The following is a 16,855-nucleotide window of genomic DNA, read 5'->3' as shown; positions in this document are numbered from 1 at the left end:
GTTCACCCAAAATTGCTGAACATGTGTGCCTACAGGTAGCAGAGGTAGTCGTGGCCGAGCGGTTAAGGCGATGGACTAGAAATCCATTGGGGTCTCCCCGCGCAGGTTCAAATCCTGCCGACTACGGAGCATTATTGTCTGTGCAACAGGTAATGTTGGGTTTCACTTTGTAGTGTCATGGTGATGGCTTCCATTGAAAATGAATAGTAAACTGCAGCTTTGTGGTGCATTATTGACAATGTCTGCTAGTTGTTGCTGAGGTTCTTTGTTGTCTTCTTCCAGGCTACAACATACTTCTTTCCAAGACATGAACTAAGGTGAGGGATGGTGAAGTGCAGTGTCAACCGTAGGGCTCGTCCGGGATGACCACTTTTTTTTTAAACGGACATATTTTCATGTTGTTTGTACATAAAGACTATAAAGCTCTGTAGTCGGCAAGACTCAAACCTGCACGGGGAGACCCCAATGGATTTCTAGTCCATCACCTTAACCGCTCGGCCACGACTACTGCTGTTACCTGTAGGCACACATGTTCAGCAATTTTGGGTGAACACAAAGAGGGACTTGAACCCACAACCCAAGCAATATTGCAATCATCTGAAAGTTGATTGATGGGTTAAATTTACCCTCCTATCTCCATTACCTGCATCATCTCTGACATCTTCAAGATAGCCACGAGTGCATCAAACAGCTGTGTGAGAGTAAATATTACAGTGAACACAGGGCTCGTTGGACTAGAGGTATGATTCTCGCTTAGGGTGCGAGGGGTCCAGGGTTAAAATCCCGGACGAGCCCTACAGTTGACACTGCGCTTCACCATCCCTCGCCTTAGTTCATGTCTTGGAAATAAGTATGTTGTAGCCTGGAAGAAGACAACATTACATTACATTACATTACAGTCATTTAGCAGACGCTTTTATCCAAAGCGACTTACAATAAGTGTATTCAACATAGGTAGGGAACAAAAACTACTAATCACCAGAAGTCTTTAGTGCATTTTCTGCAAAAACAAGCAACCAAGAGTATACCTAGCGCTAAGGTAAAAGACAACATAGAACCTCAGCAACGACTAGCAGACATCGTCAATAATGCACCACAATGCTCCAGTTTACTATTCATTTTCAATGGAAGCCATCAACATCACAATACAAAGTGGCACCCAACATTTGTACCTGTTGCACGGACTATAAAGCTCCGTAGTGGACAGGACTCGAGCCTGCAATCGAATATTGCAATCTTCTGAAAGTTGATTGATGGGTTAAATTGACCCTCCTATCTCCATTACCTGCATCATCTCTGACATCTTCAAGAAAGCCACGAGTGCATCAAACAGCTTTGTGAGAGTAAATATTACAGTGAACACAGGGCTCGTTGGTCTAGGTAAGGGGTAAGTTGATCCAAGTCGAGGGGCAATTATAACCACATGATATTTTAATGTTAAAAGCTTAAACTTGAACAGATAATGTATTCACTTATCAATACTAATATAATAACAGTTTTCCCTTTTGCAAATAGTCTTATTTATTTGTTTATTTATTATTTAAACAATATTAAGACAATTAAATACAGTTTGTTATTCAGAACCTTATATTTGCAATATTGTTAATACAATATTGCAAACGTATTGCAAAACTTCTCTTAAATGAGTATGTACATGCAAATTAAAGGTCATTCAGTATAATTATTTTGGAGCGCCGCTTTTCCATTTAGTTTGTTTATGATTTAAGTTATTTTCAAAGCTGAGCACCCACTGCCTTAAACAAAGGGCAGTCTCCAGAGGAAGCACACTTGTTCTTTCTTTATCTGAATTATATGTATAATCTGACAATATTAACATGACTGAATAAAATACACATTAATAGTTCCTTGTGATGGAGCTTAATTGTATCTTGTGTATGGATCTTATTTTCTATTCAACATGATGGAACTTCATGGTAGTACAATATGAGCCTCAGTCTTCTGTGTCCACATTTGTCAGTATTTAACAAATCATATGCATTACAATCATGCAAGAATGCCACAGACGAAAAACAGTCTAAGTCCACACTATTGATCCATAATGTATAAATGATAGATAAGGGTTCAGGACAACGAGGCCTTTTCGTGGAGGGGTCAGAATTAAATTTGGACTTAGGCTGTTTTTCGTCTGTGGTACTCAATTATGTTCATTGATATGCAGTAAAGTGCTAACAAGCTGCCGGGTTTGGGATTATGTAAAATGTAGCTGACACCCCTGTCAGCTACATCTTACATGATGTACCATCGGACCATGAAGCCACATATGCATCACATTTAAACGATTCTATTTAATCACCTTTCCCCATTTTATTTGCCTTTTTTTTTTCTTTTTACTATTTTGACTTTTTTAACTGTTCAAAAAGTTTTTCAAAATGGTAAAAACATAAATAAATAAAAAAAGGCAAAGAAGTTTAGGGAAAAGGGGTATAGCATGGACGGAAATTGAGCCCCCAATGTACAACATTTCTGGTGTGAAATGGCACAAGGTATTCCCACAAAAAGACCACCCCAAAAGCCGACAGATGTGCCCTTTTGTGGGATTTGATCACCTGCCCCCTCAGTGCTCTCTTCACGGCCCTGGCACACGCACGCACACGCACGCACACACACACACACACACACACACACACAGTTTGTTCTGCGGAAATAGGCGATCTACAAGGTCAGAACACATTGCATCGCAACATGTTGTGAGCTATTTTCACGATTTGACACATGAAGTAACTAGGGCTGACGAGATTAAAAGTCGATATCTGCCCATATAAAGAGTTTTGTGTCGAAGATTAAGTCCAAATATGGAGTCCGTGAAGTTGCTCACTCTAGCTGACGTCCTGAGCAACTTGTATCTTTATTTAATTTTTTTTGAGGGGCGCTAGCCCGTCCTACAGTATGTCCAGCTTTGAGGTTGTGTGTAAACACAAACTGTCCCAACACAAAAATTAAATGCCATTGAAAATGAATGGCTAGTTTTGAGTGTTTGTGGAAACACAAACATTGCGTAAACACAATCATTGAAGACGAAGGTGAGGACGTAAATTCTGATTAGCCGGAATGAGATGATGTATGATGATGTACAATGATAAGAGCGCCCCTCACTTCACACGGGTGTGATCTTTTGAGGGCCTCCTATATACAGGGCTGCCAAGTTTCAGAAAATGCCAAGAGTGAGACCTTAGTGTCTTAATGCGTTCGACGCCGGCCACCGGCGAAAAATAATTGGCCTTTTTTAATGTCGATTTGGCCTTTTTTAACATTGATTTAGACTCTAAATCAATGTTAAAAAAGGCCAATTTTAGAGGAACACAGACATCCCACCCTAGAGTTGTGCAACTCCGTGTGGGGGCGGGGGGGGGGGGGGGGGGAGTTTCAGACCCACAGGATAGAGCCCAGGGTGCCGGGCCGGTTCCTGCGAGCCGTCCCGCGTCCGAAACGGTAGAGAAATGACAGAGTTACCATGTGGGGGGCCCACTACTGTACTGTACTGTACTGTACTGTACTGTACTGTACTGTACTGTACTGTACTGTACTGTACTGTACTGTACTGTACTGTACTGGCACACCCGAAATCATCATATATACAGTTAATATGTGCATGTGTGTTTGTGTTTGGTTGCGCACAGGTGGTGAAAAACAACCACGCTGTTTTCGTGCTCAGACCCAGCCAGCCAGCCAGCCAGCAAGCCACACACATAGTGCTCAGACCCAGCCAGCCAGCCAGCAAGCCACACACATAGTGTTCAGACTCAGCCAGCCAGCCAGCAAGCCACACACATAGTGCTCAGACCCAGCCAGCCAGCAATCCACACACATAGTGCTCAGACCCAGCCAGCCACACACATAGCTCCGTAAGGGAGTGGTTGCACCACTCAAAAAATCTTCAAAAAACTGAAGAGGCTACTGAGGATTGGAGAACCTGATTTGGACATGATCTGATGCAGGACAATGTCACTATGACAGAAAGAGAAGATGGGTCTGGCCACATTCATTCACCCCATAATCTCAGTGGAAATTGGGGAATATGTTGTGAAATAAAAAGTCAGAAAACTGGAATTTGGGAAAATGCCTTATTTTTAATTTCCCCATGCCCACACATCTGTGGTCTCTCTCTCTCCCTCTCTGAACAGAACTATAACGACAAGTTGCGATTCGGCCCCTCCCCCTTCACACACACACACACACACACACACACACACACACACACACACACACACACACACACACACGACTTTGTCCATATAATGTGCGTAGGCTACTGGCACCGTTCCTCATATCACGCAAGAGACGCCACACACCAGTATAGAAGAGAGATAGTCACTTGTGACTTACTCACTTAATGTAACTTGTGGAGGCTATATTGTCTTCCATGAAAAATATTTCGAAGCGATGTTAAACTCTGCATGGCTCATTTCCATGCGTCACAGTCAGGGACCCTGCTGACGATTTGGTGGTCCACTGCCTGGTTACCCTTCTACTGCATATAACAGCGCTGCATGATCTCCTGCAGATCGGCTATTTTTGCCGTTTGTGAGGACGCACACATGGGTGCGCGTTATTACGCGGCGGAGCCGCAGAGAAAATTGTTATTATGATAGCCGGCTTGGCTTTTTTGGCACATTTTATGCCCCCCTCGGCGTGCGTATTGTGCGTGCGTGAGAAATGAGAGGTGTGGCGTGGTGCCTGGTAAAAGGTCAAATTGCGTGACTCTCACTCTCAAAGCGTGAGACGTACCTTCCTGAAGTCGGCTCTTCGGTGCTACTGAACATTTCTGACGAGCCGAAATCATTTCGGCACTACAGCGCCGAAACAGCGGTAAAATAGGAGTATGAATCGGCCCTAATGATAATTCCACTATCATAATTATTATTTATAATTATTATTTATAATTATACTTTAAATGTGCTGGCTGCCATCAGTCAGTTTTAGTTTCAGACTAATGATAACGTATTGCTTATTTTACTGTCCAATGACATGCAATGGCACAAGAGACGGACCCCACAAAAAGACCCCAAATATCGGCGCACTACGCGCACACACACATGTGCCCTTTTCTGGTGTTTGAGCCCCTGCTCCCTCAGTGCTCTCTGCACGGCCCTACTATAGTGGGATTTGAAGGCAGTTGCAAAACGCAACCCCTGTTACATATTAGATGTAGGCCTATAATTTTAATCTAGTGACAGTTACACACCTCCACCACCAGGGGGCGAAAGACATTAAGGCAACAGTGCGTGGATCGTTTGTTGCGCATTCTCATTGGGAAGCACGACACAGGGCTCTGCCAGTGTGGAAAGCCAGAAACAGTGAAACATGTTTTCTTAGAGTGTAAGGAGTACAGCACAGAAAGACAATCCCTATTCCTAAGGATGGCAGAGGAGAGGAGTCCTTTTCAGTTTCGTCTTTATTTGGCCATAATGAGAACCACCAAATAACCTCTGAGGCAGTTCTGCAGTTCCTGCATGACACTGGACTATATGACAAGATTTAGGTGAATAAATCACCAGTCCAGTGGAGGGCAGTAATACGCCTCGCGGCGTCCACACTGCCGGAAATCAACAAGAAGAAGAAGTTTGTTGCGCATGCGTAAACACTTTGACCCAGAAGCAGGGTTGTGCTTGTACAGCGTTTAGCACTGCAGCATGGAGTTTGTTAGCCTTTAGCTCTGTGGTTGTTTTTCATCGTGGTGTGAAATAAACGGATTGTTGCTAAAAACAACGTCTCATAATGGAGGTCAAAACGTGTCAAATGGAGTCTGTACGGATGAAGATACATGAACACATGACGTCGGTGGGAGAGGACCTATTGTGTGTTTTGGACAAACAGCAGCAGAGTGGTGGTGCTGATGTTTGTTGTGTGAAGCTTGATGTCAGAGTGTTTGTGTTGGAGCGCCTCAGTTTGGCTGCTCAGGTCATGGTCAACCTCTTCCAGAGAGAGATGGAGACACTAGAAACTCTGCTGGAGAAACAAAACAAAGTGCTGGACAATGATGTTGATATGGACATCGATCTACACACTGCAGGTTGGTAAACTCTGAACAACACCAGCTCAGCTACAAGTAGCATTAAGCTAGCTGAACTGAAGTACATTTCCCAGTAGCTTCAAGTTCTTTATTGTGTGTGTGTGTGTGTGTGTGTGTGTGTGTGTGTGTGTGTCCGTCCGATGGGCGTGTCCGTCCGATGGGCCTTGCCTATCATTTTGTCATTAAACCCCTCTGTCTCACATTTGGTTTTTTTAAAGCAATGTGGTCATAAGTGGTATGGCTGACTTGGTACTGCAGCCTAGGGGATATTTCTCATGTTATTTTAAAGGCTTAAGTTTGTTTGTTAATACATCAAAGATCCATAATGGATAAAGCCTTGGCCAGGAAGAGAGGTCATCAGGTGGTCCCCAACCTTCTTTAAAAAATATATATCTATATCCCACGATTTTGCAACCCATTTTTCACCCAGTGTCAATTATCTAATGTAATCCTGGGCGCTACACTTACTCTGCCAACCTGGGGGGTGGGGGGCAGCGGACTGACCTCATCCTTCCTTCTATGCATGAGGAGTCCAAGCTGCTGCTTTTCACCTGACAGGGGGGAGTTTCCCTCCATCAGGCGCCCCGGCTGGCCAGGGGGATGTAGTTTAGAGACCAGGATTACTGCATGTTGTTTTGTGAGGGTACCTACCCTAGGGGACACGGGGAGAACATGTGAGTGTACCTACCCTAGGGGACATGGGGAGAACATGCAAACTCCACACAGAAAGGCCCTTTCGCCAACCCCGCCTCGGGTATACGCACTGATGACGCAGAGGAGAGAACACGCCCTAGCGTCCCCAGTGGGAATCGAACCCAGGACCTTTTAGCTGTGAGGCGACAGCACTACCGACTGTGCCACGGACCGTTTGTTTCGACCACCACAAGGTCAGCAGTGATTGGTCAAATCACTGGCACTCTCATCCAGGCTTCCAGCTATTGTCCTTTCTCTATGCCAGAGCCAGCAGGAGGCTCCACCTGCCACCTGTGTTCTTCTGGCATTGCAGGGACTTGCAATGCCAGAAGAACTAGGACTGTGGTTTGTGACCTGCCTAGGGTCCTACGTCTCACCAGACTATAAGTCTGTGCGGTGTGCAACTGTGCATGCATCTGTCCTTGTCCACACCTGGCCTTACTCTGGTGTTATTGAGTCAAGGTGGGTTGTTTGAGCCTTCTCTGCGTCTGTTTCATTGTCGTTGTTGTTGCTGTTAAATCTGTCCTAGTGAGCCTCTCTTCCTCCTCCTCTGAGACTCTGGGGATATTGCTCGATATACATCTATCAGGATTCAGGAAAATATACAATGTTAGAGATTTACAACAGTAAGCCAACTATTAGGGGACTAACTATATTGTGGCATTTGGGTCTCCGTTCTGTGAGGCCTTGACTGTTTCCATGTGAATCCTGAGATCTACATGAGTCTCACTGTTCTATTATAGCAGCTGGGTTTACTTTTTTATCATTGCTGCCGGAGCAGAGAAACCTTGTATCTCTGTAATTCAGAAGGAGCGAGTGCATTCTCCGTCCCCGGCCATCAGACGTGGCATTGCCGGGGGGAGGGGCGGCACCTCCCCGGGAAGGTGGGGGGATTAGTGGAGTTCCGCGGCAAAATGTCGGTCCATTCCATGTGTGTCCCTGGGTCCCTGGCTGGCTGGCTGTGTCCCAGCACGAAAATAGCGTTTGGTTGGTTTTCACCGCCAAGTGTCACTGTTGTGTGTGTGTGTGCGCACACACACACACACACACACACACACACACACACACACACACACACACACACACACACACACACACATTAACTGTTTATATGATGATTTCGGGTGTGACAGTACAGTAGAGGGACCCCCACACGTTAACTCTGTAATTTCCCGACCGTTTTGGATGTGGGGCGGCTCGCCGGAACCGGGCCGGTACCCTGGGCGCATTCCTGTGGGTCTGGAACTTCCGGGAACTCCCCGGGGACGCCCACACAGAGTTGCACCACTCACTTAGATTTTTCCTACTTACTAGAATTCTGAAAAGTAACAGTTTTGGAGTATTGGACATAAGAGGTCTCCACCTAGCCTTGGGTCCACCTATGCTTTCTATGTCATAGGCAGCTCCCGGCAGGATCCGCCGGGAGAATCGAGACGCAGCTGCGCGACATGAGACTAATTAATTAGAGCGACAGAGAGAGAGGAGTGTGTGTACGTGTGTGCGTCAATTTAACAAAGGTGCAGACGATCAGAAATCAGCAGAGAGTGATCAACGTTTGCGCTACTGTATGCCGAATTGAAGTGGACTCGTTCCACTTGAAGTGGACTCGGTCCGGACTTTTTTTCCCCCCTGGAAATAAAAACGTCTGGGTTTCCGAGGCTAGTCTCCACCTGACGGCAACAATAGTATACCTACTTGTGTTATCTATTTCAGGATCATTAAAGGGTCACTTCACCTCTGGAAGAAAATCCAGTCACTCAATGTTAATGGTATTTGTAATAGATAACAGTAGCACAATTTGAAATTTGCACCCTTTGACCAGAACAATAATGAAGTCTGTGTATTTGACTAGGGGTTGACTGGATTGCTGAATTCCTACAATGCCCATAATGCTTTGCTGCGCTGTTCCTCAGGGGGAGGCTTCGTGTAGGTGTGACTTTATGATCTTTATCCTCCCATTTTCTACAAACAACAAATACACATGGATGTGACCCAGTGTTGCCATGTCTGCTTATTATAAGCAACTTTGGGTTTATTTTTGTTGCTTGTAAATATTGGTGGTTCACAATCACTGGTTGATGTTTCTTTTTTTTGACTTGTTTCTAAAATGTAGTTGATATTTGGGCTTTCATCCAAATGTTTTTCACACCAGTGGTTCTCCATGAACATGCCAAGGACCCCCAAATTAATTTGTATTTTTCCACGTAATTTGTGCCATGGAGCCCTGTGATGTGTTGTTAAAATGTTTCAAAGATATTCCACATTTGCACTTTATCCACTCAAGATTATTTTTTTAAATAGCCGGCTTATGTGCCTAATAGTCACATAATATAAATAACCAAAAATATGTGCATATTGTTTTGAGGCTTGTTTGCACTTTGCATGGACATGGCTGCTTATTTCTCTCACAAAGTCAAAGAACTGGCAACCTTCATTTTTGCAAGAATAATAACAAACCACTTTTTGCTAGCCTTTTTCGAGTGGATGACTAAACAACACGACATGAAGCCATGTGTTCTTTCTTGTACAACGTGAAGTCTGCTTCTCCTTTTTCTTGAACCAGTAAACGGTTGGACATTAGATTTGTTTTGGAAGAAAGTATTCACTCTTCAGGAATTAGACAGAGCCGCTGCAGCCGCATCGATGCTGTCTGCGTTACGGTTGAAAATGGTCATGTAGCTTTTTATAGCAAAGCAAACTAAATATATATAAATTAGCATAGTATCACTAAACAAACGTGTTTTTCCTCAATTGTTTCGTCATTCCCACAGCATGAAGAAAGTCTGTGATTGATATTGAAGGGAGATGTAATGCATTTTATAATAAAACAAAACGTAGCCTACGTTTCATATTCATGTGCGACTCTCAATAATTTCAGAGAACATGTTTCACTGTAACATTGTAACCACGTGTCATCATCATGCTTTTAATTAGTGGATATTGTTACATTATGTTTTACTGTAGTTCAACTGTATGGTAAGTAATCCCCAGCAAAATGATTACATGAAGAGAATGTACAACACGTTATGCAATATGCCATTTCTGCCAAATGAAATCGTTCAAATGAACACTAGATGGAATTTGGGTGCAACCTTTTTTCATTCTTTACATATAGTCAATGAGCAGCAAGCAGGTGTACATCATGTAAACGTTTTATTAGATAAACTTCATTATAGCTGTTTTCCAAGTTTTGAAATGATGACATGAAGGCTTGGAAAAGGGAATGTTCTTATTTATAAGGTGAACACAACTCTTCCCTCCGATGCAGCAGTTCCTCTCACGTTTGGCTGAAAACAACATCCGTATTGTCTGTCCTCCAGTCCTGACTCCTGTAAATGAAAACAATATGGCCATCATCATCTATCCGACGTGAAGCCTGATTTATACATGTTGCATGCATGACGTTGGTGCACCGAAAATAACAGACGTACAAGCTCACAAAGTGTCGAATCCGCGATGCGCTGTGAGCTTGTAGACCTTCTATTTTCGGGACCCAACGTAACGATAGGATAGAACATGGCTGCGTCTATGAACTGGAATCTTGAAACAAGTCTACGTACTACGACACTCTGAACAGTCTGAACTATACACATACATAGCCTAGCTACTACCCTAACTTTATAAAACAATCACATTAAAGCAATCGATTGCTAGATTATGCAAGTTTACATCATGTTTACACTTTGCAGAAATACCTAGCCATGGTTTACATGACGCTCTTATGACAATCATGTTTCAGGGCTACAGAAATACTTACTTGATCAAGTAAAAAATATCCAGGGCCAGGCTGCCCTGCATGCTCGTTTCATCTGCGCTGGGGTTGATCTTCTGTGTATTCCGGTTCAAATAAATATTGTCCATGGAGTGCTATCACTCTGCACTGCAGACGCCATGATAATACACAAACAAACAATCTGAGGAATGCATCGGTGGGGGTGGCCTGGGGTTGTAGGTGGAACAAAGTAGAGACTAGGGACACCCCTCTGGGCTGTCTTCAGGTGTAGGCGTAGCCGTGTGTAGGTGACGCGCATACTCTAAGGTGACGCGAGGTTAGACTGTTGTAGTCCGGAGGGGAGGGGCCATGAGCATTCTGACGTAGATAAAATGAATTCCTTACCAGGATATCTGAAAACAGGGATTGCGCACACAAAAACCCAGGAAAAGTGTTTCTAGTGTCCTAAACATCATTAAAATAAGATCAGGTTGTGTCAGGGGTGAAGTGACCCTTTAATCTGTTATCAAACTGATTTGGCTATTTCAAATAGGCCTATGCAATGATAAAATTACTGCTTGCTAGATGTTCTTTCATTTTGTTCTTTCATTTTAAATTAGTTTTTAGTTTTTTAAAACATTCTGGTTCATAGTATACATTAATTTAGTCTGATTCAGTTTTCTACAGGAGTGTTATGCTGTAGTCCTTTGGTCTCTATATAGTCTATGGTAGTCCTTATTTGTGACACATGAACAGCCTTATTATTAAACTTAATAATGTCACATCAAAGTCTTTATTAAAGTGTTTATTACAGTATATGTCTTCATTCCAGACCAGTGTGTGGAGTCCAGTCTGCAGGTGAAGATCAGTTCTCCAGCCACAACTGTTTCTATTAAACGGGAACCTGAAGACCACCTTAAACAGGAACCTGAAGACCACCTGGATCTCAGTAAGTTTAAATCACTCTGTCTTTATTGGTTTTATTGGTGAAAGTGGGTCGATACTGAGAGTGTAGAGATGAACCGATATGACTCGGTTATCGATTGTAGCATTAACAATGTGACTACATTGATCAAAATGTATTATGAATGGGACGACGGTTCGTCAGTAAAAGTATTAATGGGTTCACTGAAGCTTTTCAGTACTACTTCAGTATTAACTAACCTGTATTAATCCTAGACTTTCTGCACGTTCCTGAAGAGGAGAGGAGCTCCAGTCTGGTCCAGGAGGAACCACAACCTCCACAGATTAATGATGAACAAGAGGAGCTACTTCAAAGAGAGGCTGGTGGGTCAATTAATTATTGCGTATTTTTTAAATACGCAATAAAAAAAATACTACTTAAAGGACCACTTCACCACTTTTCAACTTATCTTCATATAATTGGTTCTCACTCTCACGAAACTGCAGGCTTTCTATTCCTGAAAAGTTGCAATGCGGAAATGATTTTCCTTTGGTCTCACAATAATACAAATCGAAATATTTTCTATTTTAAATCTTGTTTAAAAACAAATCTGCCTAACGATGGTGTCACTGGTGGACAGGTTTCTGAACTGCCCACAGCCCTCCTATGAGACACAGGCCAAGTAGGTTAAACAAGTGGTAGGCCTATTTCATGAACATTAGACCACCGGAGAGACTGGTGACAGGAGGAATGTAGACGGCACCTGGGAGCAGTATGGGTTGACTGTGTCCTCTGTGAGCTTGTAGATTGGCTATTTCTGTTACTTTTTGACCTTTTGTTTCCCTTTTACAAATTCAATATAATTTTTATTTTCATCTGATGTTTACATCAGGATGGGGACAATTATTTTAGCACTTAGAACAACTAGTGACTGCTCCTTTCAACTGAAAAGGTTGAAAGTAAGTTTGATTTGATTATGTGGTATAATGAAAGGGCTTTCTACTGGTGATTTCCACAGAGCACCACAGGGAGACAGTATCTAGAGAGATGGCCTCCAAAAGACATTCAACGTTGTCAGAGGAACAGCCAGAGATGGACCAGAGACATGGACTGTTTGATGCAAGGATGCAACCTGTAGTAAAATTGTACAAGATAGGTATGTAGTGTTTTATTTACTGTGGTTTAAACATGTAGTAAAGTTGAATACCATTTACAATCAGGGTTGGGAAGGTTACTTTTAAAAAGTAATCCCCGGCCTACAGTTACAAATTACTTGCTATAAATTGTAGTCGGTAACGTAATCCAAGTACCACAATTTAAAAAGTAACTGGTTACTTTCAGTTACCTTTGGATTACTTTTAAGCAAACCTATTTAATTAGATAAACAAGTTTTACCATTGATAACCAGAGCAGAATGTTGAGCCTATATGAAATTAAGAAAAAACTACAGAAATATTGTTAAATCAGTGGTTCTCAACCTTTTTACAAGTTTTCAAGTACCACCTCAGAAAATATTTGGCTCTCAAGTACCAACATTATGATTATTAAAATCTAGTCCTATTCAGCTAAGCACAGGTTCGCACAAAAGGCAAATTCATTCCTAATCATTATAATAATAATTCCTAATCATTATAATAAATATACAAATGTAAATAATATATGTATACAGCCAAAGGCTTGCTGTACAAATTGGTAGGCCTATTGAGAAAAAAAAGAAAGGAAAAAAACGTCACTTTAACAAATATGTTCTCCCATGACAGAGTGCAGACACAGACAGGCAGACAGACAGACAGACAGAGACACGCACACACATGCGCACACGCACACACACACAAGCTTGCTAGCGCTGCGCAATTGTTATATGCGCGATTGAGTGAACCAGTTTGACTTTGCAATGCGCAATGCGATCCACAGCTGTAATTAATCGCAGACCCTGTTTACAATTTAGCCATTTAGCAGATGCTCTTAATCCAGAGTGATTTACAGTAAGCACGGACATGGTATACATCTACATGAAGTATTGTCATCAAGAATCATACGTAAGCTAAGCACAGTGGAACAGTTGAGCCTTTACATAGGCCTGTAAGGTCGATACCGATTCGGACCGATTCAGATATTATACAGAGGACCACAATGGAAACAAGCCTAGGCCCTAGGGGCTTGGCCCAAAGCATGTTAATAAAGTATTAAATCAATCAATAAATTGCCTTTTACAAGTGTCTGTTTTCACAACTGAATGACTACTGAATGAGACGAGTACACAAATTAAATGTTTGATTTAAGATTATTTTATTATTTTGAGACCATTCCGATACCGATATGGCATTTTTATGGCCGATATGGCCTATTCTGATTATGCTACCGATTAATCGTGCATCCCACATGTTTTTCTCTATATTGTTGTGGGAATGGTAAGATAACTGTCAGAAGGCGGATACATTTAACATGCATATGTATGTATATTTTATTCTTTATAACAAACCCAGTGTGGTGTCTTTCACCCGTTGTCGTGCTATGTGATTTGAGCCTCTGCCTATGTAAATTGTGCAGGCTTTTATGGCACTTTTATTGCCATCCAGATAGGGCTAGATAGTGCAGAGTTGATTATGGCATGTATGGGGCGGGTCATCCAAGCATGGATTAATTGCGTTAACATTTTTAATCAAATTAATCTCACAAATGAATTAACACAGTTAATTTGACAGCCATATATATCACTCATTCTTGAGATAAGGGACACAACCTTTTTCAAATCAGATTTGTTTTTATTTTAAGAACCATTAAAATTAAATGGATGTATTTGTAGACACAGGTCTCAACTACCAATCTTGAGAAGGAACAGGTTTTTCGCATAACATTTATTTCTAAAATGGGACATTTATGCACTTTATAACTGATTTATGTCAACTCCGTCAGACACACTAAAATCCCTTTTTATTTTAATTTGATAATTTCAACAATACTATAAAGTCCTCAGTTATCTTATAATGGCTTTTAGTAGTCAAGTTAAGTAATACAATTAATTTAATATTGTTTTATTCCAATATCACACTATTGTGAAATATCCCATTTCTCAAATCCTTCATTTTCAACCTTTACTTTCAATATTATAACATAAAAACCATGTTAAAAAAAATAAAAAGCATCATTAAGTAGTATTTCAGTTGGTGTTTCAATACATAAGCACAAAATATTTGACATTGAATCATCTATTTCTTTGGAAATTAACAAAAACATCATGTGACCAACGTCTGACGGAGTTGACGGACATCTGACGGAGTTGACAAGTTGAACTGATTTAGGTTCTAGACCACCTAGGATCTTGATTCTGGTAACTAATCCCACATTTTCAAGGACGAGGAATACAGTGGTACTATTTAGATTTGCCCTGTGACCATGGCAGCCATCTTTCAAAATGGCCACCACCTGCTGTTACTTTACAATAACTCAAGTTCTACACCACCTAGGATCTTGATTCTGGTGACTAACCATACATTTTCAAGGATGTGGGATACATTGGTACTATTTAGATTTGTCCTGTGACCATGGTAGACATTTTTCAAAATGGCCGCCAACTTTCTGTTATTTCCCAATAACTCAAGTTCTACACCACCTAGGATCTTGATTCTGGTGACTAATACTACATTGTCAAGGATGAGGAATACAGTAGTACTATTTCGATTTATCCTGTGACAATGGCAGCCATTTTCAAAAATGGCGGACCTGCTATTATTTTACCAATTAGTCAGGGAATATTATCAGAATGTCAAATCTGGGAATACATTTCTTACCAAGAATTTTCTTGTTTGTAAAGCTGTCTACTAACATATCCCACATTGGTTTCTATTGAACCACCCTAGGGGAATTTTTGACAGCTGCTGAAAGTTGGGTACCATCAACAACCAATATAAGGCTAAATGTTCTAATTTTCATTATGCTTTAAGTAGCATGTGGCATGTCAAACGAGGGGGTTTTCATGATTCTGAATCCATTCCAAGCATTAGTTTTGCACGAAAAACACTCCTTGGGCTAAAAACGGCCATAGCCATCATCACAGATGTGATGATGGGCAAGTGGCTATGGCCAAACTAGGGGGTCTATGGCCAAACTAGGGGTCAAACTCCTTCGGCTAAATTCGGCCATATCCACTTTCCCAAATGTGCCCAAATGTGCTGACCTAATCACATTTGTGATGACGGCTATGGCCGTTTTCAGCCCAATGAGTGTTTTTCGTGCATAGCTAATGCTTGGAATGCATTCAGAATCATGAAAACCCCCTAGTTTGACATGTCACATGCTATAAGCATAATGAACATTTTGCCTTATATTGGTTGTTGATGGTACCCCAACTTTCAGCAGCTGTCAAAAGTTCCCCTAGGGTGGTTGAATATAAAGCAATGTGGGATATGTTAGTAGACACCCTTCCAAACACATTGGTGAAGAAAATTCTCGGTAAGGAATTTATTACCAGATTTTATTAATATCCCCATACTAAATAACGTTCTAATAATGTTCTAGACCACCTATAGACCCGACTTCACCAACAGAGACCCGGGTGACACCTAAACAACAAGTTTGGACAGGCCCACGAATTAGTGTTACGGAAAATAGCAAGTGTCTTGGAGGCAGCCAACATCTGTCGAGGCGATGGGGTGGCCTTTGAGAAGTTTGCGCTTCAAGTACAGTCGCTGGTAGGCATGCTAACAACCCTAGGCCCAGAGGGAGACACAGCACTTAGATGCGGCTCACAAGTTGCATGACTCCTCAACAAGCTGCCACCAGAGATAAGAGTTGAATTCCGCCGCACAATGCTCTGCGGCCCAGGAGCAACCAACACCCTGTTGGAGTTCTCGGAGTGGTTGAAGCACGAGTCCTAGCCATATAGCCTGTGCAAAGGCAAACACCTTGAAGTCCTGCTTGAGGTGAACAGTGAGCGAAAGACTCTGCCTCAACGGAAAACCTGAAGATCTGCCTTCAGAACTATCAGGCAGGATGTGCAGACACTGAAGGCATCAGTGTCGTTCTCTGTGTCCCCAGCATGTCAACCAAAGCAATGTTACCAAATCAAAGGAGCCTTCACCTCAAGTCACCTGGGGCTGGGTGAGCAATCGTATCCTGTATCTAGCCTCACAACTAAATACAGACACTTGGCCAGACTGCCGCTACAACGGTTTGAAAGGGTCAAACCCCTCATCCTGATTGGGGAAGACCACCCCACCTAATCACACCAACCGAACAATTGAGGTTGGGGCCTCCAGGTGGGCCAGCAGCCATCTGCACAAGACTGGGCTGGACCCTGCAGGAAAGCAATCTCCAGCCAAGACAATGTAAGAGCCCCAGAACACAGAGCTCATGAGGACGGAGAAACACTGGCAGGAGGCCACCAAAATACAACGCCCAAGAGACCCAGAGTGTGCCACCGCTCGCAGTAAGGAGATCAACTGCTGCAGCAACGATGTCATGAAAGGCAAGTCTCTACAAAAAAACCCCTGAACCTAATCGGGGTGTCAAGAGA

The 16,855-nt window shown here is 42.4% G+C and overlaps 1 protein-coding gene across 1 annotated transcript in view; it reads left to right on the top strand.

Moving 5' to 3' along the window:
• Window positions 1-16,855, top strand: part of LOC306919348 (uncharacterized protein) — a gene marked incomplete at both ends in the record, with an annotated part of 176,386 nt that overhangs the window by 152,936 nt on the left and 6,595 nt on the right. The window contains 4 exons of the mRNA XM_079532143.1: window positions 5,883-6,031; window positions 11,269-11,385; window positions 11,616-11,723; window positions 12,359-12,496. Coding sequence (XP_079388269.1) covers window positions 5,883-6,031; window positions 11,269-11,385; window positions 11,616-11,723; window positions 12,359-12,496 — 512 coding nt within the window. The remainder of the gene's footprint in view (window positions 1-5,882; window positions 6,032-11,268; window positions 11,386-11,615; window positions 11,724-12,358; window positions 12,497-16,855) is intronic.

Source organism: Electrona antarctica, assembly GCF_951216825.1.
Source record: "Electrona antarctica genome assembly, contig: scaffold_25, whole genome shotgun sequence".
Taxonomy (NCBI): domain Eukaryota; kingdom Metazoa; phylum Chordata; class Actinopteri; order Myctophiformes; family Myctophidae; genus Electrona; species Electrona antarctica.
This window is presented reverse-complemented; position numbering and strand designations above follow the sequence as displayed.